The sequence below is a fragment of the Solea senegalensis genome, linkage group LG6 (genome assembly GCF_019176455.1).
Source record: "Solea senegalensis isolate Sse05_10M linkage group LG6, IFAPA_SoseM_1, whole genome shotgun sequence".
Lineage (NCBI taxonomy): Eukaryota > Metazoa > Chordata > Actinopteri > Pleuronectiformes > Soleidae > Solea > Solea senegalensis.
In genome coordinates this window covers 9,154,624-9,181,543 of record NC_058026.1, presented here as the reverse complement: position 1 = coordinate 9,181,543, position 26,920 = coordinate 9,154,624, and the positions used below count along the sequence as shown (strand labels likewise).

Below are 26,920 nucleotides of genomic sequence, written 5' to 3'. Positions count from 1 at the left end.
AAAAAGTCACCACCACTTAGTTTAGTGAGTTTTCACGTCGCTTTTTTAAAGTACAAATATGATTGACATGTGGTAGAAGAGGGCTTATTAGCACTGTTCACACTTATTTAAACATTTGACATTAGCAATGTGTGACAGCTCAGAAAAGCTCAGTGATTTGTGGCGGCGTAAAGGGACAGTTGGACATGTTCTCACAGCGTGGTTGGCTCATGTTGCATTCAGGCCCCGCTCGTATTTGTTTCCTCGCCTCTGAGGTGAAAGGGAAAGCCGGGCTGAGGCAGCAGGTAGTAAAAAGTTGTTCTCGGCCTGGCACTTCAGAATACGTGCCACTTTCTGCCGGGAGCACCAGGTGTGCAGTGCATCAATTATCAGACGTGACATGACCCAGCACAACCTGCTGCCCCGTCACGCCCCGTGGTGCAGAAGAGCATGTTCGCATTTGCGACTCAGAAAATGAAACTTTAAACTGGATTAGATTAGAGTGTAATAACCTGATATCCACTGTGGTTTACTCTCTTTACCTGTCTCACAGTTGCTGACAGAATAGTTGCCATGTTGCTATTGTGATCCACAGTCGATAAATATTCACAGTGGGTTTGCGTCACATGCGGTCCATTCAGAAACTGTGAGGACTCTGATGCAAACTCATCCAGTTTCATTTATGAAAACAACACGGTTGGCCGAAATGCAAGACAAACAGTACACAAACAAAAAAAGACACCCTACACGTCTCACACTAAAAGTATAAAAATAGCTAATTTATAACTAAAATAAACAACAGTTAATTGATAGACACGCAAGAACTAAAGACTGATAAAGTTTCTGTTTTTAAAGCGCATTATTTGAAAGTGTAGCAGGATAATAATGCAGCTCATACAGTATAAATAAAGTCTGCCCCACACGAGAGGACAATTGTCCAGATCTCGCTCGATCTGGTCCTCCCAACAATCCTTTCCTTTCCCAAGGATTAAAACAAAAATCTGTCCCAAAGTTCGTTGTGTCTCCACATCTTCCACATTTTTAAGTCAGATTTGAAAATCTAAGACAACTTCATTTTGACATAAACAACCACAGAGGGGGGAACACACGGTGGAGCGTGTGTGTTGCACTATTGCCTCACAGGTCTTTCTGTGTGGCGTTTACATGTGTGTGTGAGTGGGTTTTCTCCCACAGTCCAAAAACATGCAGAGGTTAATTTGCACTCTCTAAATGTGTGTGAGAGTGAATGATTGTTTCGTCTCTATATGTGTGTCCCTGTGATGGATTGGCGACCTGTCCAGGGTGTGACCCCGCCTTTTGCCCTATGGCAGCCGGGATTGGCTCCAGTGACCCCCGCGACCCTCATGCGGAGGATAAAACGGTAGATAATGAATGAGTGACAGCACAGAGAAAAGCAAGAGCGAGGATGTCTCTCATGACAGTTCTTATTGAGTTCATGATGTTAGAGTTTATGTATTATTAGCCAATCAGCTGCTGTATCTCATTTTGCAGCAGGATTTAAAAACAGAAGGAAAATGACTCTCCAACAGTAGCATAAACGCAGGGGGAAATACTGTAAATGCATAAATGACTAAGAAAGAACAGTTGACCTGGATGCAGTCTCCATGTGATTATTGCTGCTTATTATAGGCTCCTGTTGCATGCATGATTATATGAGCTTCCCTTACCTAACAGTATTGTTGAGCTATTGTTGGAGGTAAAGCAGGTGCTTCTTGTACAGAGACCACAGTCCTCAGCAGTGACTGTCTCCACAGGAGAGGTTAAATATGCCCAAGTGCAGGTGTAGTTTAAGAAAGTTTAAGAACAGTAATGACAGTGGCTGCAGTATCTGTCACTGGCCGTGTTTTATAAAGACAGTCGTGTCTCTTGGGCGCTGTACGGAGTGAAAGGTCTGCACTAAAGGAACTCTTATTTTAGAGAAACACTTCAGCTACAGTTACTCATCTTCCCACCTCAGCTATTTCACACTTTAGCCGCAGGTTTTACACCAGTGGGCTCCCACAGAACTCTGGACCACATTTATGTTCAGGGATTAGATTTCAATGGGCTGAGCCACTCGAGAGACAACAGTGCCACCAGTGAGAAACCAAGTGAAATCAAAAACCCACATCACTTTGCTAAACTCTCTGCAATTCAATGATGAAATATTTGTGGCAGCCATTTCTGAATAGGTTTTCCACAGTCTTGTATGAAGTACCTTAAAGGGATACGTGAGTAAAAGTACAAGTATCTTACCACAAAATGACTTTGGTGGAAGTTGAAGTCACTTTTTATAATATTACTTAAGTAAAAGTCTTAAAGCTTGTACTCAAGTGTTACAAGTAATTTTCTAATGTAAAATGTACTCAAGTTTTAGAAGTGAAAAAAGTGAGGAGTTAGGATTGAGCCATGGTGGCTCAGTGATAGGGAGAGTTGTCTTTCAACTGGAAGGCTGTGGGTTCAATTCCTGGCTCTGCTTGTCTATATTATGTCCTTGAGCAAGACACTAGCCCTATATTGCGGCTCTTGAATGGGCCTGAAAGATGTGTGAATGGGTGAATGACAAAAGTATCATGTAAAGCAGCTCATCAAGACTGGAAAAGCGCTTTATAAATACAGACCATTGCCAACTCTTCATCTTCTGATTTTATTTGGTAGTAACAACTCGAGTAGCAAAGATAGTTAGAGGAAATGTGAAGTAAAATTAAAAGTTGGTATTTAATATTTAAGTACAGATACATTCATTTTCATACGAACTTGGCTATGCTTCCTCGTTGCTCTTGTGTCTTATATGCACGCCACCTCCACCTTTCCATGAGTTTGTAGGGCAACTTTGATGCTATCACCCTCATGTTGGTGGGGTTGTCCAGCTCGTCCATGAATTCAACATCCTCCATGATGTTGCAACAGCTCACGAGAAATAATGAGAAGTCACTGAGCGCTTATCTATCTTCCAACTGGATTTTAGGCCAATTACATGCCTTTTCTACTAAAGCCGAGGCAATCACCATCTCATTTCCATAGTGTTCGTTAAGGAGTTTCATTGCACAGTCATAGCTATGACTTGCTGACTTGTGCCCGTTGTATATTGTTCCAAAAAGTACCATTTGTCCACATCATTGTCAGTTCCACGCCTCCTTGCGCGCCTCGCGCTCTTACCCGTTCATTCACCGCGTGCGGTGCTAGTTATTTGGATGCACATGTAGTTGGTGAGTGGTTTAGGAATCATTTTTAGTGTACTTCTTTTGTTGCCGGTGTTTAAACTGGTGGCAGTGGACAGGCTCATGGTCAGTGTTCATGCTGATATTTTGTGTGAAGTGGTGACTCATGTAAAGGTTTGTGGGTCTGGGGTGAGTCACTGTCCGTCAGAACAAACCTTACATAACACTGAATTTGTGTGGATGTAACATGAACCTTTTCTCTCTTTTGGTGGGAGTGGTGATTATTATGTCAGTGCTTTGGGCTCTTTAACTTTAAGAGAAATGTCAATAACCCATATATGTGTGTGTGTCTGTGTGTGTGTTTGTGTGAAAGCAAATCCATTTGTTACCTTTAGCTCCCCACCGCTCTCTTTTATTTCCTTTATTTTTTCAACATTATTTGGGTACAGTGGGTTAGAAGGCTGTGCGAAGGTGTGATCACACCTGCCTTTTGGCCCAGCTCTTCTCAGAAAAGTGTGTTTTTGTTTTTCATCACTCTAGCTTTTAGAGAAGAAAATGTGATTCTAATTCATTTAACCTTTGGTGTGTTTACTCTGTCTGGTGTTCATATTACAAAACACACGGGACTGCTTACTGCTCTGCCCTGACTTCATTGCACATTTGCTGCTTTATCTCACTCTTAGACAGTTTTTTCCAACATGGAAACTGAAGTATTGATAGCTCTGTGAATTGCTCACACCCCCACACCAAAGTCCATAGAGAAAATCTTCAATTTTACATCACAGCACACAGGAGAAGTTGATCCCCTGCGGCCTCCATCAGTAAGCTCAGATGTGTTATTTTTGGACTTTGGTGTTTGAAATCCTTTGTTCACATTTATATAACTGACACAAACTTGCCAAACAAGGCAACAGTATATCAGCAGCTTCTGTGTTCAACCAAGCTAAAAATACTGATTTTCTCACTGGGATTTGGTGTGAGGGAGGACGTACGTTTTCAGTCCGGAAAAGGTAGTTGAACGATGAGATTAAGTGGCAAACATGTTTTTAAGATGTATTGTGTAGATTTTATCTGGTGAGCCTTTTTTTAAGTGGCAGCAATCTGTCATTGTCTTTTGTGTCCCCACATGTTTGCAGTGAGAGTGAGCCTTCACGTCTCAGGCTGCTTCCCATGCAGTGCCAGCAGCATGTGCACGGTGACGTGATTGCTGATTATATGTCGGTGTCTCATACAAGCACACTTCAAAAAACCTCAACTATCGCTTTAACCCTTAATAAATTGCCGTGGGAATAATACACTATATAATAATCCCTTATATGGACATCCTGGGAGGGGTGTTTATAAGTCACATATTCAGGCTTTTAAAAAGTGGGTTCTTTTGTCCTCTTATGTGTTGTGGAGTCAAAGTTGTGATTCATTTTATATCAAACTTTTAGTCGTGATATAAAATAGAACGTTTTTTTTTCTTGGATTTTTGTTCATAAATACGAGCCAAGTGAACTTTAGAACTGTGACGTATTTCCAAATTTCACAAATTTCACAATTCAATTCAATCCGGTTATAAACATTTTGTGTACTTTAAGCTCAAGTGTGATTATATCGTTGGTGAGAATATATATATATTTTTACCATTGTCTAGGTTGTGCTGAAAAAAAGCATATAAGACACTCTATGTTGCACATTCTTTGAGCCTCTGCATATAAAAAAAGGGAAAAAAGCAGCCAAAATGCTGCTGTTTTCTTCGGGTTTAAATGAGATTATTCGTCTGTATCATACAAGACAACTCGACATTTCCAGCTTTATCCCATGGTGCTGGCTCCAGTGTAGAAACTAACATCAACCTCTATTCTTGGCTTGTGTAATCAGCCTCTCTATTACAGCTATCATCAAGTGGCGCAGATGAATGAAGATATCTTTCTGTGGATGAGTCTCAGGGGGGGAGGTAAAGTGGGAAAGCAGAGAGAGAGGAGAAGGCTTTAAATGGAAAAACAGACGAGAGAGACACAGAGAGAGTTATTGTCTCAAGAAATGTATCATATGATCTTTGATTTAGCGAGGAAAAGGAAATTGCAATGCAAAGTGGCACACGAGTATCATGATACATCATGACAAAAAGTTATTGTCCTAATTTGAGTCCAGAGAGGAGCTGTCCCCGTCCGTTTGAAAATCATATAAGAAATCAGGCATGCTTATGTGACACCTAAAATACTTTGTGTGATGAAAGAGAGGCCCTGGTGGTTTTCTGTTTGTCAGCATGAGGTCAAACCCCACACTGAGGAGCTTCCTGTCGATTAACCTCCGAGCTAATCGATTGCACCTCAGGGAAGTGGAAGAGCGCAAGTGTTTTCCTCTGCCACGGAGAACAACTGCTCTTCAGAAAATGGCTGTAAATGCACTGTTGAATGCAATGAAGCTTCTCTTCTTCTCTTCCCAGGCCACATTTCCCAACTAAAATCCGCAACACGGTGTATATAAATATATGGTGCTCTTTATAAATACTTTTTTTCTTCTTCTTAAGAAAAAAATGTGTGTGTGTGTGGGTATATTACAGCTGTCAGTGAGTCATGAATGAGACAGCGGGGGACTGACCTTCCTGACACCCTGCAGAGTGTGTGCATTTGTCAGTTCTCCTTTGCAGACTCTCGGCAGAATAAAAACGTTATCTTCTCAAGGCTCTGGTGCCAAAAGGCTATTGCTACTAAATTAATATCTCATATCTTTTTATATCTGAGTTACATTTGACAAAATAAGGAGGCTATTTTTGTGGCTGTGTTTGTCTGTGTGTTTGTGAGGGTCATAACTCAAAGTTAAGAATGAATTTTGGTGACATTTTCTGCAGATGTAGGTTATGGTTTAAGGAAGGAATTCAAAGATTTTGGTTGAGACACTGAAACAGAACGACCTTGGAGGAGGTTTGTGCTCGCTTGAGTGATTTTTCTAGCTGGAAATAATTTTAACTAAAGTAAAGTAGTATGAATTAACATAAAGAGGATTATTCTATGTATTCACTTCAACGGTGTAATGTTTTTTTTTTTTCATAATTACAGTCCAGTACACTTTAGTTGTAGTAGTGTAATTACAGTGTCATCTTATATCCTTTTTTCAGCACAACCTATAGACAATCTGATGTAACAAAAATAATAATAATAATTTTCACCGACTATATAAAACACACGTGAGTAAAAAGTACTCAAAATGTTAAAGATCGGATTGAATTTGTGAAATCTGGAAATGCATCACAGCTTTAGCACAATTATTTCCATGGGGAAATTTACATTGTCATAGCAGCAAATATAATAAATAATAAACATGCATTTCCAAGAATAAACATAGAGGGACACATGTCATATTTCTGTATATTAGAGCAGTTTTCAAATATACTTCACTCAGGATCAATAATGTCGATTGCTGTTGCATGGGTTTCATTTATGGCCGTTTTTTTGTTTGTTTTATCCGTCTCCACTTATGCTCACCTGATTCTTTTGTACACACAAGAACATATTTTTATATCATTTTGCTACATTTTGACTCACTGATATAAAAGGAATCACAACTTTGATTCAACAACACATAAGAAGCCCAAATATGTGACCTATAAACACACACCACCAGGATGTCCATATAGAGAGTTGTGTATTATTCCCACAGCAATTCACCACGGGTGCTCTTGATCCCCCCTGTACAGTATTTGTAGCTATAAGACACAAAATGAATGGTTTGATAATGTCTGTTTTACAAGTTTGTTTTACTTCAGTACCCAAGTTCCACAGAGAAATCCCTGGACGGTCATTACTTCAGGGCATAGCCAACCCATTCTGTCCACCGGCTTTGAGGGGGATTTCTTACTTACACTGGGGTTGTGCTGGGCAACTCTCTCCTTTTCCCTTTTTCTTCCTTCTCTTTTTGTTCATTAGTCATTTGGGGGATTCTGTCAAGCAGCTGTTGGAAAAGTTGCTGAGTTCACTCACTTTCACTGTTTGGGTCAATTTGTACTAATGGCTATTTGAGCAGCCCGTGATGCCAGCAGCTTCCTGGAGGGAGACATGTTGAACCATATGGCTGCTTTAGCCTCCCTGTCACTCTCAGGCCTGCGCCACATTCACCGCGTGTGTGTGTGTGTGTGTGTGTGCTGACTGTTTCCCCCTTAAATGTTTCACCCATCTGTTGTGTTCTCTGTGAGCACAAGGCTAACATGATAGCACTATACTGTATTTCAGCATTCCGCGACACGCCATATTATTAATCCCTATTAATCCAATTCCCATTGTTATTGAAAGATGTCTTAACCACTGTCAACACCTTTTGTGGGGACTCAATTAATAAGTAGTTATCAGTATGGGTGAGTGTTAGCAGAAATGAGGATCAGGTGCGTGTGGTTTTCACTTACAAACTTAACTAATCATAAAAGATAAATGAATAAGTCACCTTCCAGTACTTGTAGGTTTCTGTGCTTCATTGTCACTGAATTGAAACATTAAATGTTTTGCAGCTATTTTATTCCGGATCCTTTAAGTCAGGAATGGTTTCGTCTTGGTGCACGGTATCGGGTTCAATCACATGCTTGGTGTCGAGAAGAGAATCACATGGCGTGAGTGAGTCTACTTCTCAGTGGGAGGTGTATCACACGTTTCACTCCGGAGCTCAGGCACACAAAATTCCCATGTGTTTGGATGTCATGTAGATCCTTGTGCAAATGTAACATGTACGTATATATATACACATATATACATATATATAAAAATATATATACATATATATGTATATATATAGATATATATATATGTAGGCACATATGAGGTAAAAAAAAAACCATTTTTTTCACATGTGTATATTTCTAATATATACATATGCACATTTTTATTTTATATGTATTTCTAATATATACATATGCACATTTCTAATATATACATATGCACATTTTACTATGGGTATTCCATATATGTTTTAAACGTGTATAGGTAACATTAGTCCCACCATGGGGAAATTTACATTGTCATAGCAGCAAATATAATAAATAATAAACATGCATTTCCAAGAATAAACATAGAGGGACACATGTCATACGTTTGTATATTAGAGCAGTTTTCAAATATAATTCACTCAGGATCAATAATGTCGATTGCTGTTGCATGGGTTTCATTTATGGTTTTTTGTTTGTTTTATCCTTCTCCACTTATGCTCACCTGATTCTTTTGTACACACAAGAACATATTTTTTATTTTTAATTTTGCTACATTTTGACTCTGGTTTTATCAACAAAAATATGCAATATTCATTCATTCATTCGTTCATTCATTCATCTTCTGCAGCTTTATTCTTCACATGAGGGCCATGGGCACCGCTGGTTATACATATGTATATATACATATATAAAAAAATAAATAGCTGGAAGCCAGAGATTGTTGGTGTGAAGCGAGCTTTGCTGCCATTGGTTGGGCAGTCAGTGTAGCAGGTTTCGATTGGCATTTGTTAGCACGACAGCAGTGACAGATGGTGAAATGCAATGCTTGCTTTGAACAGGGACAGAAGAGGGTGGGAGTGAGGTAACAGTAAGGACGGGGAGGAGAGGGGGTGATATGAAGGACTGCTACGTCACTTTGCTCACTAATATAGCTCCGATGTTGCTGACCCTTGTTGGGAGAGACACTTCGGTGTGTCCTCACCGGGGGCCTCAACTACCCATACACAGCAACATGGAGAACATGATGGGCCATTTCATATGCATCTATTTGTGGTCGTGCTGAATCTCCCAACAAAGAAATCTTAACTTTGTGTTGAGACGTGTCACCGGGCAGCACAGCAGCGTAAAATCAAATGTACTGTCTACACCGTGCAGCAGCTATAAATAACTGTTGGAGAAATGGCTGGTCAGGCTCTGCCACAGCAGCCAACACAATCCTAACCCACTTCTCGTATTACCTCACAGCTGAGACTTTAAAAAAAAATAATAATACAGAAAATTAAACAGTATTTGACCCAATAAGAATCTTTATTTTTCTCCTTTTTTTGAAAAGGAAAAGTTGGATTTCCAGTACATCTCCCTTTCTTTTTCTTACCAACTGTAGGATTATGTTTTTTTTCTTCTCTTTCTTTGTAAAACTGCGACAGGAGCTTAGCTGCTGTAACTCTAGCCTGTTACTGTAGCATGTGCGGCCGTCGCCAGCGACTTTTGGACAGACCAGATGGATCTCTGATGTCACTCTGTCAGAAGTCCAAGCGAGCTGCGGGCAGATTCAGTCACCTGGCCCCCAGCTCTCAGCACCCAGTTTGACACTGAGTGTCAGCAGATCACAGGTAACTGGGAACGCATTTCTCGGCCCTTGTCAGCGCTCTCGCGTCAAAGCCGACCACGGAACACTCGATTGGAATTAAGAAAAGAGGTGTTGATTATGTGTCAGGAAATATGTTGGCGTTAGAATTTAGGGTTTACATTTGAAGGCACTTCCAGTTTACTTTAGAGTTTAATTTAAGTCGGGGTGGGGGAAAAGAAAATTGTTATATCTTCTACTAGCTCGATGAACAGAAACAACAAAAAGTACCTGAAAAAGTATTGGACGTTCTGTTTAGTAGTCTTATCTTTTGAAAATAGTTTTAATTTGAAGTGTTTTCTTATATGTGTTCTGTTTTGAGAGGCTCTGTTCTTTTCCCTGAGTCGGCAAAGCTAAAAAAAACCACTTTACTTGATTGTAAAGGAGCTAAATGTAGCAGTTAAAACATTCTGTTGATCAGAGATGTGTACCACTGACTGACTCACACTTGATGTGCACTGATCTTGGAAACATGACTATAGTCGTGGGTTATTGTCTCATGAAAATGTCTTGTTTTGATTCAGCGAGGAAAAGGAAATTAAATCACGAAAAAAAAGATATTGTCCTGATTTTAGTCCAAAAAAGAAAGTTTCAGCTTTGGCACCAAGCCTCACAAGATGTTTTATTTTTTTTACAAAGGCTTCAAACAGGTGTCACTCTGAACTGCTCGTGTCAGCAGAGCTCGTTCAGGGCTAATTGCCGTTTTCCTGCAAGGGGGGACATATTTTGTGCCAGTGGTCCTAAAGTTCCACATTTGGGAGGCAGGTGTCATGTCAGAAGGTGTCCTTTTGACCTCTGTGTTTCCCTCTGACCCCAGTAACCAATACTACACCGTCCCCTATGGTCACAGCATGATCACTTACAGCCACAGTGTGTGTGTGTATGTGAGAAAGAAGCGGGGGAAATGTCCCCACGAGCACAAGCCTCTCAGTGTTTCGTCGCATGTCTCTGGGTCTAACGCGTGTTCGTGTACGACTCAGTTTATAGTTTATATTTCAGGCTCGTTCACTCACAGGATTTGACATTAAACGACCACAAGGCCGCGTGCATGTGGTTCGAGTCTCACCTCACAATCCTCAGTTTACCCCTCGGTGTCGCTTCATAAAACACATGCGACTGATCCCTAACATAAATATGACCATTTTACAAGCATTGTCAGGGAAGCATGGCATGAATCAATGTGATGCTTTGCTGTGGACAGGGCAGTGTCATGGGGGGGAAGGGGGGGCGGGGTCACGAGGTGCCAGACCTCGTGTCTCTGTGGCCAAGATACTTCACCCACTGCCAGGACACCGTAAATCAGGAACCACTCCCACTTGGCAACTGTGCCAAATGTGGAGCGAGGCTGACCCAGCATCCTCCCGCTCCATACCTCGCCCCAAAACATCTCACGGCATCGACCGCGGCTCCGTGGTCTAATTTGTTGAAAAGTTAAATTAAGGCTGTGGAATGTCGGTCACAGTTTACGCCGTGTTGGGAAGAGCAAAGTGCTTTCATGGTCTCCTGTCATCTAGAGTCTGAAGACGTTCATGAATGGATTGATCCACATTTGTCTGCTGTGGACATATTATATATCATATCATGGATAAGGGATCAATTTGGATCATTTTCCAAAGGTGATGAAATAAAGTCATGACACAGTTTATCCATAATTTCCTGCTTCTCGGGCCGATTAAAGGAATACAGCAGCGTCCTTGTATGGCAGGTGGACATGTTCCTGTGCCAGTAAATGGCAATATATGGTGCCACCTAGTGGGCCATGGAAAAAGTGTTTCAATAGTATGTGTATGTGTGTGAGAGAGACTTTTTTTTGCCATTGATCACAAGAAACAGTTGCAGTGTCAAATACACATCAAGAAAATAAATTAAAATAATTGAAGTTTCAACAGATTTCAAGGTTTTTAAGATCCATATTTTTTTGCATTATTATAGTATTATGTTGCGTGTAGATACATGAGATATGGTACTGGTTTCAATCTCTAAAATGTACTTTTAAAATAGTGTATATCCTAATGTACTAATTATTATTATTGTTTCTGTTACAGAATGAAATAATTCTTATATATTTGAGTTGTTTTAATATCAGTATTGGAGCATAAATGCTGACTTCAAAATGTGTCTATGCTTGTTTGGGTCCCTGCGTAGTAATAATAATAAACAAATAAGAATAGAATACTAATCTTATTAAGAGTAAAAAAAAAAGCAGGATGGAGAGGATATTGTTATTATCATCATCATTATTATTATTATTATTATTATTATTACCATCATTATTATTATTATTATTGTTATTATTAAGGTGATTATCATGTAGCATTTACAGCGCTGCCGCGGGATAAAAAGTGACTTGTTCTCTCGTTGCTGTCTGCATGTGACACTAACAGATGGATTGACTGTAAATCTGTCAGAGTGATGCCTCCCTGGGAGCTAAATACTTATGTGCTTATGTAAAGTTCTCATTTACAACTGCCAAGAATCTGTAGCTTCACAGAAGAAGAAGGAGGACGGGAAAGAAAAACAAAACCAGACCAGACCCTCTTACCTGACTTGTTACCAGACTATGAAATTGTTCCATACTGTACGTGCTAATGTTTGACAGTGTGTTGTGCACTCTGTCAAACAAACTGACTGTACAGTGTGGAAAAGCAGATTTAGTTTTTTAGAAATGTGTATTATAACACAATAAAAAAACAAAACAATATATACTATGTAGAAAATAAATCATTGAAAGTACTGAAATATTCAACTCAAGTGAAAGTATTACTATTTTTTGATAATATTTGACTTAAGTACAAGTAAAAGTACTGGTCTAAAAATGTACTCTCAAACCCTAACCCCAAAAAGGTAGCTTGTTTAAAATGAGTAAAAGTTACTTTTTTAACAAGGTTGAGGGTTCTTTCTTGTGTCGTGCAAAAAGGACAAGGGAATAAGAATTCTTTTTAATTAAAGGCAAACATTTACGAATTAAAGTGGTGACAAAATAAAATATGTAAACACATAATGTATCAGTCAACATGGGTCAAAGTTCACAAATGCTTTAACTTTCTATCTCACTCAGGGACCTTAATTAACGCCAATTCACCTGCCCTCATCATTCACCTGTCCTCATTGTTCATTCTCCTGTTCACACCATTCACCTGTCCTCATCATTCATTCACCCGCCCTCATCTGTCCTCATCATTCACCTGTCCTCATCATTCATTCACCTGTCCTCATCATTCATTCACCTGTCCTCATCATTCATTCACCTGTCCTCACCTGTCCTCATAGTTCACCTGTCCTCATCGCTCATTCAACTGTCCTTGTAATTCACCTGTCCTCATCATTCATTCACCTGTCCTAATCTGTCCTCATCATTCACCTGTCCTAATCATTCATTCACCTGTCCTCGTTGTGCATTCACCTGTCCTCATCATTCACCTGTCCACACCATTCGCCTGTCCACATCATTCATTCAAAGTACAAACTTTCCACCTCTGCAAGCCTGAAAGACTTTTTATTTAGACATTATTTAGTTATTTAGAGTATTTCCTTTAGATTTAGCTTATACTTTCAAATGTTCAACATAAATCTCTTAGATATTTAAAATGAATGCCCTTGTTTTGAAAAAGAATCTTAATAATCTTATATTATTATTATTATTATTATTGTTATTATTATAAAATATTAACAATTTTTAGGGATGTTTAAACCTCAGGGGGAGTTCCAGTTTATTCAGACACATCGCTCGTCTTATCCTACTGGCAGCGTCGCTGATATCCGAGCGTCTCGCGAGAACAACAGGCCGTTTGTGGAATATAAACACTTCCACTCAGCCACTAAATCGCTTTCTCAGAGCCGTTATCACTCGTCTGCTTTGCCTGGGATGGACTGCACATTAGGCTCTGCATCTGTCCATCACCAGGCTCATGGAAAACAATTAAAAAGAAAGCACCTCTACAGAGCACAGTCTGACTGTTTAGTCTAATACATGAAATAAATATATAGAATTAGTATATAATACATATACACCTGGGATTTTTAAACGCGCCAAGGGGGGGATTAATACTGTTTTTTACTCCTGTGTGTGAATTTTGATCTTCTTCTGCAGAATAACAAAGAAAAACTACTAACAAAAAAAACACCATAGCTCTCATTGATAATGTTTCAGTATAGTTACTATTTTGCCTAATCTCTCTCCTGAGTGTTGTTGCATGTTTTTAAAGACAAGGATCCCTATAAACATTAATGCTAATGTCTGGAAGATGAATGTGTGTTGTCTTGATTTTCATGAAATGGAGCTTATCTGAAGAAATGAACATTTTAATGCCAATTTAACACATTCACTTCAACCCAGGATTTAATGTGTTTTTGTTTGTCTTACCAGTGGGAATGGGGTGTTTTTGTTACCTCTTGAGAACTTTTCCTAAATATATATATATAAACTAAAGATATATATACTACACTATATATCACTATATATCACTATATAATCAAAATGTTTTAATGTCAGAAGACATTAAAACATTTTGATTAGTGTTTGTCAAATCCCGAAAAAGGATGATGTTCTTGAACGTCTTGTTTTGTCCACAAACCAAAAATGATTCAGTTTTTAATGATTTCTTTGTCATCTGGAGCGAAGAAGTGAAGAATATATTCACATTTAAGAAGCGGAAACAATCAGAAATTGTTGATTTAATCATGAAAAACGCTTTAAACCGATGAATCAAAATAGTTGACGATTCATCGAGTAAGTGTTTCAGCTCTAGTTACTTTCTTCTCTTTAAGTTTGTCAAACATTTTCTTTGGTGAGTAATAACAAATGGAAGTTAATGCAAGAGAACATCTTTGCAATACTATTGTGTTGTGTGTGTGTGTGTGTGTGTGTGTTATATACTGCTCTTTTGTTACTGTTACTGCTATGCCACTGTAAAACTTAGGCCATTCTATGTTATTTTATCTCTCTTTTTACAAGCACATTCAATTCCCTTGTAAAAAATGAAAGGTGTCCTGTTACAAGTCGCGTTGCCTCATGCATTCTGTAAGGATCTATTAGACTTAGTTATTTTCTAACTTTCGACACAGAAGCAGAAGCTGGAGCTTCAGGACACGAGCGAGCAGCCTCTGCTGTAAAAACATATCGCAGTGTAACCCCGTCCTCACTCACACACACACACACACACACACACACACACACACATGCTGACCATTTGTGACTTTTCATCACATGGCGTCTCCTCTGCCTGCCTGGTGCTAACACACACAGAGACGCGGCGTCACTCACACGGGGGGAAAGACCACGAGCGGTGATGTTATGTTAGCCTACATGTGCTGGCATTAGTCGATGACACAGGGGTCACATGTCAACCTCAGCTGAGGTCAGATGATAGAGCAGCAGTGCAGGGTGTAACGTCAGAGGTGTAACTCGGACCTTTCTGCTGTCGGGGTCTTTTCAAGGTTTGTGTTTGTTTTCTTCCAATATGACCAGGTGTGCTGGAGTCAGCGGCTTTAGCTGAGTCTCGTCAGCTGTGCTGTGTGGAAGCTCCGAGACACAAAGGCAGGGTTTGTCTGTGGAGCTGCAGCACAGTGCAGACACAAAAATCCTTCATCTAGTTTGTCACCACCTCTGTGTGTTCATCAAATAATGAGATACACTTTCCTGAAAGCATTCATTTATGTTGTGGTGTTATGTCACCAGGCTACTGTATGTGTTTATGGATGCATTTACAGAGACTTGTGTCACTTTCAGACTGGTTGAAATGTTTGCTTTAGTGTTTCTTTTCACACTTTGTATTTAACCATGGCCAGTTGTTGTCAGATGTTACCAGCTGTTGTTTTGTTGTGTGTGGAGTTATAGTGATATTAGGGGTGTGTGTGCTTATGAAAAGTAAGAAAAACAAGTTCATTATTTACATTTAACCAGCATTTATTTAGGTTTATACTAGTTTCATTTCCATAATTTAAAAACGTTTTTATAAATGAAGAAAGAACTTCTTCTGCAAGTCATTATGATGCTGCTGTGTTTGTCTAATTCACATTCTATCAGTCAGATTAAATTTGACCGGTTGATTTCGATTTGTTTAGATCTTTTACTCCTAAAACTTGACAGAAACACAGTTTAAAGAGCAGAGTAGGGATTTTATTTGAAGGAAGTGACTTTGATCTTATTCCTTCCCCGGATCCACTGTCTGATGATCAAATAACACGTTTATCTTTGGAAATTAATAAAAAAGAATTGTATAATTCTTGGGTGAAGGTGCCCTTTAAATGATGTGCAGAAACCGTGTAGTGTTACGAGTAAAGGACTCATTATTGTTGAGCAGGAATAAAAGTGTTGCTCCTCACAGGACTCTCACACTTTGTCGTCTGGCTTTGCACCTGACATCCAGCTTAGCGCTGCATGAGAAAGGCTTCCCCAGGAGGAATTCTTACTGTGAATATCGCAGCCATGTTCTCTGTGCAGTGCAAAAAAAATGTTCACAAAACTGGTCATTAGACTATATCACATAAGAAGATGTGCAACTTTGCAATCTCACATTGAGTTTTACATTGTTTGTAAAACTCTGTTAAAAGTACTGAAAAAAATGACAAGAAATTGAAATAAATATCATGTAGCTGAGCCTGAAGAGACAGACCAATAAATAATTATATTTTTCTATAATGACATTTTTTCTATAATGAAAAATCTAAATAAAATATACGTGCACTTGGGTTTTCCGTTCTATGATGACTTGTGAGTTATTATTATTATCAATATTATTGTTATTATTATTATTTGTTTATTCTATTCTTTCATATGTTTATTTTTTATTTGACTCATTCATATTACTTTTTAATTGTTAAATACAACAGAAAAGTTTTGAAATTGTGTAAATGTGCACATTTGTTTCAGGGCACGAGTTTGTAAATGAACACATGAGACAAAGCTAATAGGAAGCTAAAGTAGCTAATACATTAAAGCTCTGACAGGAAATTGAGGTGCATTGCCAAAGAGTGAGGTAAACAAAAAAAACACGGACTGCCGTTATATTTGAGAAAAAAAGTACAACAGTCAGAACATTTCACCCAAATACACAATTTGTAGATGTAGCTTTGTCTTTGCCGTGTCACAGACTGCGAGTGGTGTGGTTTTATAAATAATGGGAACTTAATGTTTAATTAAAGCGGTTTTACTTTAAGCAATACAGAATAACTACAGTTTAAAACAGGCCCTACAATTCAAATAAAAAACTGTTGGAGAACAGATGGTTTGAGGAATCAAACCCGCAAGAACTAGAAAGAAGAACGGAAATTGCAGGGTGTAAATTAAATTTAAATTGTGAATAAGCATATCAGTGAAACCAGTATTTCAGTTTCACGTGTTTCCTTAATGTCTGACAGTCATTTATACATATAGCTCCTTTAACTTGGATTTAATCTCTGCTCCTTCTTAGAAGTTTGTTGAATTAAGTATTTAATGTTTTGTGCACAGAGTCAATCTATTAGGGCCAAATTTAAGTTTTTTTTAAGATCTTTCAAGAATTAAGTCCTAATATTATGGTTGTAATTATTATTCAAGCAAAATCTCAGATGATCAGCTGAAACCACCTGCATCACGATGAGGGACACGGAGCATTTTGTGAAGTTACATTTTGATTGGGGCTTCACAAATAAAGAAATACTTAATATTTTGTCACATCAGCACCACATTATCTTTAGCATCTGGACTTTGAAAAGATTGTGAAAGAAACTGAGTCTGTTAGGAAGAAAGAATCACACAGGAAATCTCTTTTGTGGAGGAGGAGGAAATGGCTGCTGGTCGACTGCAGGGATAACGCTGGTTACATTGTGTGCTGCTGCTATTATAATAATATTATTATGATACAATAATACATTAGATAATTAGAAAAAAGAAACTTTATTCTCATAAAATTATTACTTTATTCTCATAAAATAAGACTTTATTCTAATAATATTACAACTTTATTCTCGTAAAATGAAAATTATTACGATTTATGCTCATAAAATTACGACTTTATTCTCATATAATTATGACTATTCTCATAAAATTATGACTATTCTAATAAAATTATGACTTTATTCTCAAAAAAATATGACCATTCTCATAAAATTATGACTTTATTCTCATAAAATTACAACTATTCTCCTAAAATTACGACTTTATTCTCATAATATTTTGACTTTATTCTCATAATATTACGACTATTCTCATAAAATGACGACTTTATTCTCATAACCATACGACTTTATTCTCGTAATAGTATGACATTTTTAATATTACGACTGTATTCTTGAAAGATATTGAAAATAAATGATTTCCTTAGTAACAGGTCCCATTCTTCAGTCATTTTTATTCTATTCTATTCTGAATCATCAGGTTTAGCAGTTTATCATTGACATCTATGATCAAGGAAGGGTGATATATAAGTAAAATGTCATGTCATTTTTTATTTATCTGTTTGCACATTGCTGGTGCTATGTACAGAATCTGCTCCTTGTCACACCTGGCTGAAGTTTCTTTGACACCTAATTCCCTATCACCACCGCAGGATTGGTCTGAAGTGTTTTGCATCGTCTGCCAGCGGCCCACAAGTCCATATTAGTCAAGTGAGGAACCAGTGTCTCGGTATGATGGGTGCAACGCTGGTATTTATAGCTCTGACTCATACTGTAGGTTGGATGGGGGTGGGGGGCTGTATCAACACTCGTTCACTCGGGGTCGGGGTAAAATCAGCAACAACACTAAGAATTGTCATATTGTCATATTGTTACATGTGTTAAAGTTATAACTGTGGCATGAGAGTACAGGTTTTAACCTGCTGCTTTCCGATTTATTACAAATACAATACATAAAATGTACAAATTGACCGATCTGATACTTAGAAGTAAATGTTTTTTATCAATATTTATTCATTTTTAATAGACCATTTACAGTACAAACTATTTTAAAATGACTATCAGACAGACTTTAGTTTTGAATCACTGACATATACTTGAAATATGACTTTAATGTGCTCTCTGTTTTGAAAGAAATAATAATTTAGATGACAGAAGTAAATTAGGATACAACTGCATCTGTTATGTCTCAGATTAGTAGGGCCAAAGTGTCAAAATTAAAAATAATATGTGTTATATTATATGGCTTTACTAGATTTAGAATTACAAATCATAATATTCTTTATAAAACCTGCAGTTTATGCACAATTAATAATTATATATCCATATATATCTATATACAGTATAGATATATAATATACACTTGAACCATAAAAACAAACACAGTTACTGTTGTAAAGCAGCAAAACGAAAACATTATCTGTACGTAATAAAGTTAAGCTATAAATGTGTAATAAAGTCCATGTAACAATGTTGGATAAGAGGTGGATAAGAGAATTCATCATTTATCATCTCTCCATAAAAAATGTTGCATTATTTGATTTAGTTTGAACGTGAAACAGTGAATCGACTGAAATGGAACCAGACATTTTGTACTGTTTTGTTTGTACAGCCGTCTAAGCTGTAGCTCAGTGGGAGCACGGAGGAATGAAAGCATGGAGGCGATAATCTCACTCAAGATTCCACTGCACTGAACGCTGTTGAATTTCACCGTGCATTACCTGATCGCCCCCCCGTCACCTTTCTGTCGGGTCGGGAGCAGCAGCGGTTGGATACGGGAGCGTCAGGTGCTTAACATAGATGATGTTGAGTCTACTAAGTTTAGACACCATGTGAGCACATTCATCGGAAATTGAGGACAGGACAGAGCAGTCACACAGGGTCACAGCACCAGTGGCTCTGTTTCAGCTGTTTGTGTTGTAGGAAGCTGGTGTGTCAGTACAGTGAAGTGGGTGTGAAATTTTAATATCTGAATCATGCGGCGCACAGCTGTCCGCTTCATGTCAAAGGCTGAGCTTTTTACGTTACTTTGTTCCTGACAAATGACACATCTGTGATAGAGATGCTGCAACCGCTCCACTGTGGTGAAACTGAATTGGAATGGTGTTTGTGCTAAATCTGAATGTAAAACTTCTCGTATTGCTGTGGTCAGTCCGTGGTACATTTGCTTATGTCTGTTTATGCCAAACTGATGTCTGAGTTTGGACTTCATAGACTTCATGTCTTTAATGGACCTACCAAAACATCCGTAAAACGAAACAAACATTAAGATGTAAGATGTTGTTGGTGCAAAATTATAATACTGAACATTTGCTTGTTCTTTGCTGCTTTCATCATAATTCAGTAAAAAAACTTCCTGTGTAAGTCATCCAAGCCTATAGATTACTTCCCTTTGTTAATCCTACATGCAGCAGCAGATGAATGCACCCAACCTGGCTCTTTTGTCTGTAAAAACATTTTTGTTTTGTGTTTTCGTTCCAGCATCAGTGCAGTTCCTGTGGATGGAACTGATAAGAAAGGCCTCCAGGTGGGTGGCCAGTTGCCGGGCGGTGTGCAGTCCGTGGAGTCTCAGCAGCAGAACCAGCAGCTCCTCTTGACTCCGGCCAGTCTCCAGCTCGCTCAGCTCCAGGCACAGCTCACCCTCCATCGCCTCAAACTGGCTCAGGCTCAGGGGGGTAGCTCAGCCACTGCAGCCAGTGTTCTCAATCAGGTTCTGTCCAATGTCACAATGTCCCAACCACTTTTCAATCAGCTGCGGAGTTCAACTATGGTTGGGAATCCACAGAATGCCTTCCCCCACATTCTTGGTTTCCCCGCTTCGAATTCAGCCCTGGGAGCGTTGGTAGGTGCAGGGTTCCACCAAAACCCAGAGAATGTGAGACTAAACCATCCTGGCGGGGGAGGATCAGTGGGCCAACAGGGTGTGGAGTACGGTACAAAGTCCGGGTCAGCGTACCCTTCTGACACGGACAGGCGTCATCAGTACAGTGTAGTTACAGGAGCATCAGCCACAGCTGGTGATGGACAGTACACAGTGATCAACGCTCAGGCCAAAAACATGACCAATGTTGGTTTCCAGAGAGATTTCTACGGGCAGGAAATGCAGGGGCAACAAACTGGACTCGGTGTCAATGAGCATAACATGCATGTTTATAACTCCGCTGGCCACAAGGAACAATGGAAAACACCTGTTAGCATGAGTCACACCGGGAAGGTGGATATGGCTTCGAATACGGCCACTATGTGGACAGCAGCTGGGCAGCCCAGTCGGTCCCGGACTGAACTGTATAACCCAGAGGAGCCGACCTCTGAGCCGAAGTTCAATCACAGTGGCGGGGTTTCCTCTCTGAGTTTAGGTGGCACGCAGGGATTTGGGGGCTACCAGAACCTGCATGGAGGAGAGGAAACCCAGTCCTCAGGTGCCAGGATACTTCAACCTTATCAAGTCAATGACTACCATGCTGTTACACCCACTCAGCTGCCACACCAGTGTAGCATCTGTGACAAGAAGGTCTACAACCTCAAGGTGAGTGAACAGATCAGTCACAACCTGCAGGAAATGTGCGCTTGCTTTCAGAGGGGGAAAGAGTACTATTGTACACAAGTAAAAGTGTACAAATGTATAAAAATGTAAAAGGTTGACAAAATGAAAAAATATGTAAACACATAATGTATCAGTCAAAGTGTGTTTCCATTTAAAAATGACTTTAAAAAGTACAAGTACACAAGAAAACCTACTCAGTTACAGTAACGTGACTTTCTAGAGTTAACGTGGTCATTCATCACACGTTTGACATTTGTCAGCTCATTTTTTTGCTCTTGGTGTTTTACAGACTTTACTTTACTTGGCATCCATAATGTTCCAACTGCCTTCTCCAACTTTGCTTTCTCAAGTGTTCTAGCATCAGAATTTAGTTTTATGGCTTTCACTTAAGACATGTCCTCCTGTCCTTTTAGATGAGATGAACATGAGAGTGTGCGCTCATCCAGACATCACTTGTGTTGACTGAGACTGAGTTAAATGATTTAAGGTTCTTGATTAGTCTTTCTGCAGCTTTATGTACAGATCATTTCTCAGCCTATATGCTGTGTGATTGATATGACGGGTGGTCACTAAGTAATCCAAAAGGGGTTGGATGTCACTTTGGTTACTCTGTGTCTTTGTGCACATGCATGTTTAGGACTGGGACCAGCACGTGAAGGGAAAGCTGCACCTGCAGAATCGAACGTTGTACTCAAATGAAAGGTGAGACATATTCCCTTCCCGACATTCACAAAGCTACTGACTTAAAACAATTCCTTCTGTATTTGCTGGTTATTAAAAGTCAATCATTTCATGGAAGCGTTTTATTTTCCTCTGGCTTAGCTCAACGTACAGCTGTCTTAATGTTTCTGTGAATGTGAGCTCTGTCACAAGATATGAGCGAGCAAGGCAGGGGAGAGGCAGCTAAAATCAGACTCCTATGATTGTTGCAGCTCGGCCGGGGTATCAGCTGGAGCTGTTCACTACACTGTTGGCAGACCTTCTGATGGAGGTCTAAACCCCGCAGGGACGAACTCGATGGTCTACTCTGCTGCGAGTCAAGGTAGGACAACCCTTTAATTACCAACGATGAACGATGAAGAGTCCCTTTCCGACTCATGTCTTTGTTTCTGATTGCTGGAAGAAGGTGAAGCAGAGTTATAGATGGTGAATGACAGAGAGTATTTTTAGAGATATGTGAGCTTATGAGGCTGCAGCTTGACACGGTGTATTTCGATACGTTGATTTATTACGTGGGATTTAAATGTTTGGACACGAACACAAATGTAAATGTGTACTTGCGAGCGCTTTATGAGTTGTCGGTGCACACGTTACAGACCGTAAACCCACGGAGTTAACGAGTTCTGTCACATCAACAACAAACGGCACCTGTTCTGTATCACAGCGATCGTGTCTGTTCACTGTGTTACACGTCCCTCATGGATTCCCTTATGTGTAAGTACTTAAAGTTACACCACGTGTGGGTGGTCCAGGCGGCAAAGAAACCTTTTTTCTTTTCCTTTCTTTTCTTTTACATGTGTAACACTATTACTCACATGGAAATGGTCTTTTAAGCGGCATTGTATTGATTAAAAGAGTTGTTACATTTAGCGATTGTCTTATTAAATGTGAAGTGTGTCCAAGTGGTCAACAACGAAAAACAATGTTATTACTAATGCACACTGTAAAAATAACAATCATTTACATATTTAAAGTCTCAGGAGTTTGGATAAACTCTAAATACACCTTTGCAGGGAGAGTTTTACAATTGTCTATTTTCAACATCAAACCAATTGAGTTCACGTTCACGTCACAGTACAAAAATAATAGTAATAATAGTCTATGACGTCAACTTGTCGTCCACTGCACGAAGGTCACTTCATATCTAAATGTCTCATCGTTTCCACAGATGTTTCCTCGGGAGTCAGTGCATCATACTTACCAGCTGCAGCGATGAAGACTTATCCGATGTCAGACGCAGGATTCGCCTCACCCCAGCCCGAGTCAAAGGTCAGACAAATGTTTGGGTTTTCATCTGACAGTTATTAGAGTTCGACTCGTAAACCACTATGTGAGCAATTGACATTATACTTGAAGAAGACATTGACCCCTTTCATGTTATTCCATTTACACTGGGCTTCTTCTGTATTCTGCATTTCTTCAATGTATCTCGAAATAGTTTGATGCTCTGCGACGGGAACAATAATAGAAGGTGAATAGTCACTCGGTGTAAAGGTTTGTTGTGTAATAAATGGATCCAGATCCCCCTTGATCCTTTTGTTGATGGCTCCTGGGGCCTGACAGCAGGCTTTGTCTGGGCTTGACAAATCTTTTCCACTGAGCTATGTCATTAAATATTGGATTGAAACTATGTGGTGAGATTCTGCACAAATCCCTCTTAATGATTAACCAGTCCCTGGATGAGATTCAGGCTGCAGGGTGTGGATCCGTACCGTAGGATTTTAGAAACTGAAACTTAGCTGTGGACATGAGGAGATGCTCCTTTGACATCACACCAACGTTATAAGAGATTTGGATTTTTCATTAGTTTTAGTTTTTATTTAGTTAAGACTTTTTGTTTTGAATATGAGTTTGTTTTACATCGTTTTTAGAGCGTTTTTGCTACCTTTTATTCGTTTTTATTTTTTGTAAATGCTTAGTTTTAGTTTAGGTTTTATTAGTTTATTAGTTTTTATTTTAAAGGTTTTATTAGGACAACCATCCCTGAATCAACCAGTCTACAAGAAAACGTGCATCATAGTGCTGAGGTTGGATGCAGTTAGGTAAAAATAATATAACCAACAGACTAAAGACACACATGGACATAACATAAATAATAATAAATAACCCTCATGAGACACATCATATTGTTTGTGAGCCAGGAGTCTCAGGAGCTCGTGCAAGTTATGTTTGACTTGAATTGTAAACAAAAACAAATTGAAAACATTTTATTATGAATGAAAATACAACCTTTCAAAATTGCTGGCAGAGGAAAAAGAAATTCACTTCATATGAACCCAAAAAGGACTTTGTATGAAATTAATTAAATAAGATGGAAACTAAGTACATTTTTACTACAATATGACTTAGTTTTATAAACACAATTTAGTTTCAGTTAGTTAGCGGTTGTTTTTTGTTTGTTTTAGTTTAATTTTATTTCAGTTAACGTAAACCTGAAACTTTAAATATAGGCTACCATATGTTAAAAAAGAACAACAATCATTTGCATCACTTGATTACGAGAGTTTATCGGTAACAAAAAAAAAAAAGAGCATCTGCTCCAGAGATTGTATGATTATAGTGTATGATATAGTGCATGCGCAGAAGCTTTGGCTCTCGAACAAGGCCGCAAAATCAGCAGCTGTTGATAAGCATCCATCAAGCAGAAAGGTCTATTGAAAGGCACTGTGATGAGTGAGGTGTAAGAAATTAGTCGTGAGGAAGGTCCAGTCTGGTGCCCAGCACACTTTCAACACTCAGCACACAGTGACACAGACACAATGCTGGAACAGACACAGACACATACTGTACACACCCACTAAACTTCTCAAAGTTTCAATTCAAAATTGAAAAACTCCAGACACTGCATACGTGGCATCGCGTGTCTCTACAAAGAGCACTGACTCTTTAACGAAGCTATCATTTATTACATGAATTGTGCTACAGGTGCTCTGCTCTACAAAAGATTCAAAGAGTTTATTGTCACATGTACAGTAAGAAAAATACGTTTCTCTGTGCAATGAAATTCTTTCTTGCTGTCCAAACAAATGCCGAGTTGAGCGTCAAAGAAATAGACAGATAGTTAAAGCAACAAAATTATGCAATAGCAATAGACATCTGTTATATACAGTACAATGAACTATGAAACATGACAATTACTAAGTGAAAGAAACTTAATGTGCAAAATAGTCATGAGGTAGGTGATATATGTCCATTATTAGAACTCCTATCAGCTGTTTAGGAGTCTGATGGCAGTGGGAAAGAGGGAGTTGTTGAGTCGATACAAGTAGAATAAAGAATGATATATATATATATATATATATATACATGTATACTGTATATATATATGTATGTGTGTGGGTGGGTGTGTTGCTTAATTGCATTCATTCTTGCGTTCCTGCGGACGCTACCGTCGCGTGAATATGATTCATGTTTTATGTGGAGAAATTAATCAACAGGAACCCGAACTCGTGATGTGGAGGGGCATGTGCCTCATTGTTCTGTCATTAACGAAGGGATTTATGCCACCGGTGGGAAAATATTTATAGGCTGTGCTACATGAGCTAATGTTCAACACACCCCTGTCGAAGCAGAACAGGTGCGGTTTTATTGTTTCAAGTCCCTGTGATGAGCAGAGCACATGTGCTCATGCACACGTGTGTGTGTGTGTGTGTGTGTGTGTGTGAACATATGCGATGTCAATTTTACTGTTTTATTGGTGTACTGTGTGTGTACACATGATCACTAAACCGTCAAAAAAAAGGCAACTTCGACATTTCAATTAGAATCAAAGCAAAGAAAAACCAGCAATGTCACTGTAACCTGAACATAGAAGCTTACACACGAGCCAAAGCACACGCACACACACACACACACACGCATACATATTTTTGCACATACGCATATGTTCATTAGTCTGGACTGCAGTGTCAGAGGTCCAGCTTTTGAGTAACCCAGTAGCTTCATAAGAAAACTAAACTCAAACAGAGATCAACACAGGATTACAGCTAATGGTTGAAAGGGGCACAGACCCGCAGACCTTGGGTTACAGCCACCCCCACACCGCGGTGTAACATTTCACACTGGTGCGAGGCTGTAAAATAATCTGAGGGCTCGGTGTGTGAGCACTTAGTGTAGGAACGTGGGGAAAAAACTGTGAAACCCAACTGACCATCCGTCGGGATCCTCCAACACGGAGGGTGCTTTGTACAAATAAACAGACAAGTCGTCGGGACGGATTCCAGCTGGGATCCGTCAGCACGCTGTCAGGGAAAACAAGGAGGCACCACGTGAAACCGTTGTTATCCTTTACACCTTTTGGCCCTACAGTTCACCAGGTCACGGTGATGAGAGTGTGAGGTTTTCACTGACAACACACATGGATGAACACACCGAGGCTGGGAAAGCAATCATCCTTGTTGCCTGTCGTCTGTGGGCGTGAATTTTCTGATGGACAGTTGAGAAATCCAACTCGAAAAACTGTCTTGTTGGTGTTTTTTTGGAGCTGACTTACTTCACCAATATCGGACGTGTAACATTTCTGCTTTAAAATATGTTTTTTGTTATCGTTTTTCGATTGAGAGACCCCACATGCTGTGTGTTTAGTACTATTATCACTATTTTCTCTTTCTTCCTTTGCGTCATGCAGTTTTTAAACTTTTTTCAATAATCAATAAACAGTCCACCATTAAAGGAGGTGCTGGTAATGTATGTGTGATGTGATATTAACAGTCTTGTATAAAGTACCTAAAAGGGAGACGAGTAAAAGTACAAGTATCTTACCCAGAAAATGACTTTGGTAGAAGTTGAAGTCACTTTTCATAATATTACTTAAGTAAAAGTCTTAAAGTATATGACATTTATTGTACTGTCAAAAGTAATTTTCTGATACAAAATGTACTGAAGTAAAAGTAAAAAGTGGCTCAGTGGTAGGGCAACTGGACGGTTGTGGGTTAAATTCCTGGCTCTATGTGTCCTTGAGCAAGACACTTAACCGCATGTTGCAGCGTGTGAATGGGTATGAAAGATGTGTGAATGGGTGAATGGCAACACTACAGTGTAACTCAGCTCATCAAGACTAGAATAGTGCTATAGTAAATACAGAGTAACAAAGATAGTTAGAGGAAATGTACTGGAGTAAAAGTAAAAGTTGCTAGAAATACAAAGTACAGATATGTGAATTTTGTACTTGAGTACAGTAAGTAGTACCTCGTATTTGTACTTTGTACATTACAACACTGGATATCAGTGCTGTGGTGAGAGTGCCTGCACATTTAATGGGTCAGATGTCAGTGAATGCAGAAAACAAGGTTCTTGCTCTCTCTTATATTCCAAGGGCATAAACAGTCTATTCC

The 26,920-nt window shown here is 39.1% G+C and overlaps 1 protein-coding gene across 2 annotated transcripts in view; it reads left to right on the top strand.

Moving 5' to 3' along the window:
* Positions 1–26,920, top strand: part of rbm20 (RNA binding motif protein 20) — a 49,630-nt gene that overhangs the window by 13,794 nt on the left and 8,916 nt on the right. For both annotated transcript variants that reach the window (XM_044027392.1, XM_044027391.1), the window contains exons 2-5: positions 19,805–20,849; positions 21,505–21,569; positions 21,800–21,909; positions 22,756–22,856. In XM_044027392.1, coding sequence (XP_043883327.1) covers positions 19,805–20,849; positions 21,505–21,569; positions 21,800–21,909; positions 22,756–22,856 — 1,321 coding nt within the window. The remainder of the gene's footprint in view (positions 1–19,804; positions 20,850–21,504; positions 21,570–21,799; positions 21,910–22,755; positions 22,857–26,920) is intronic.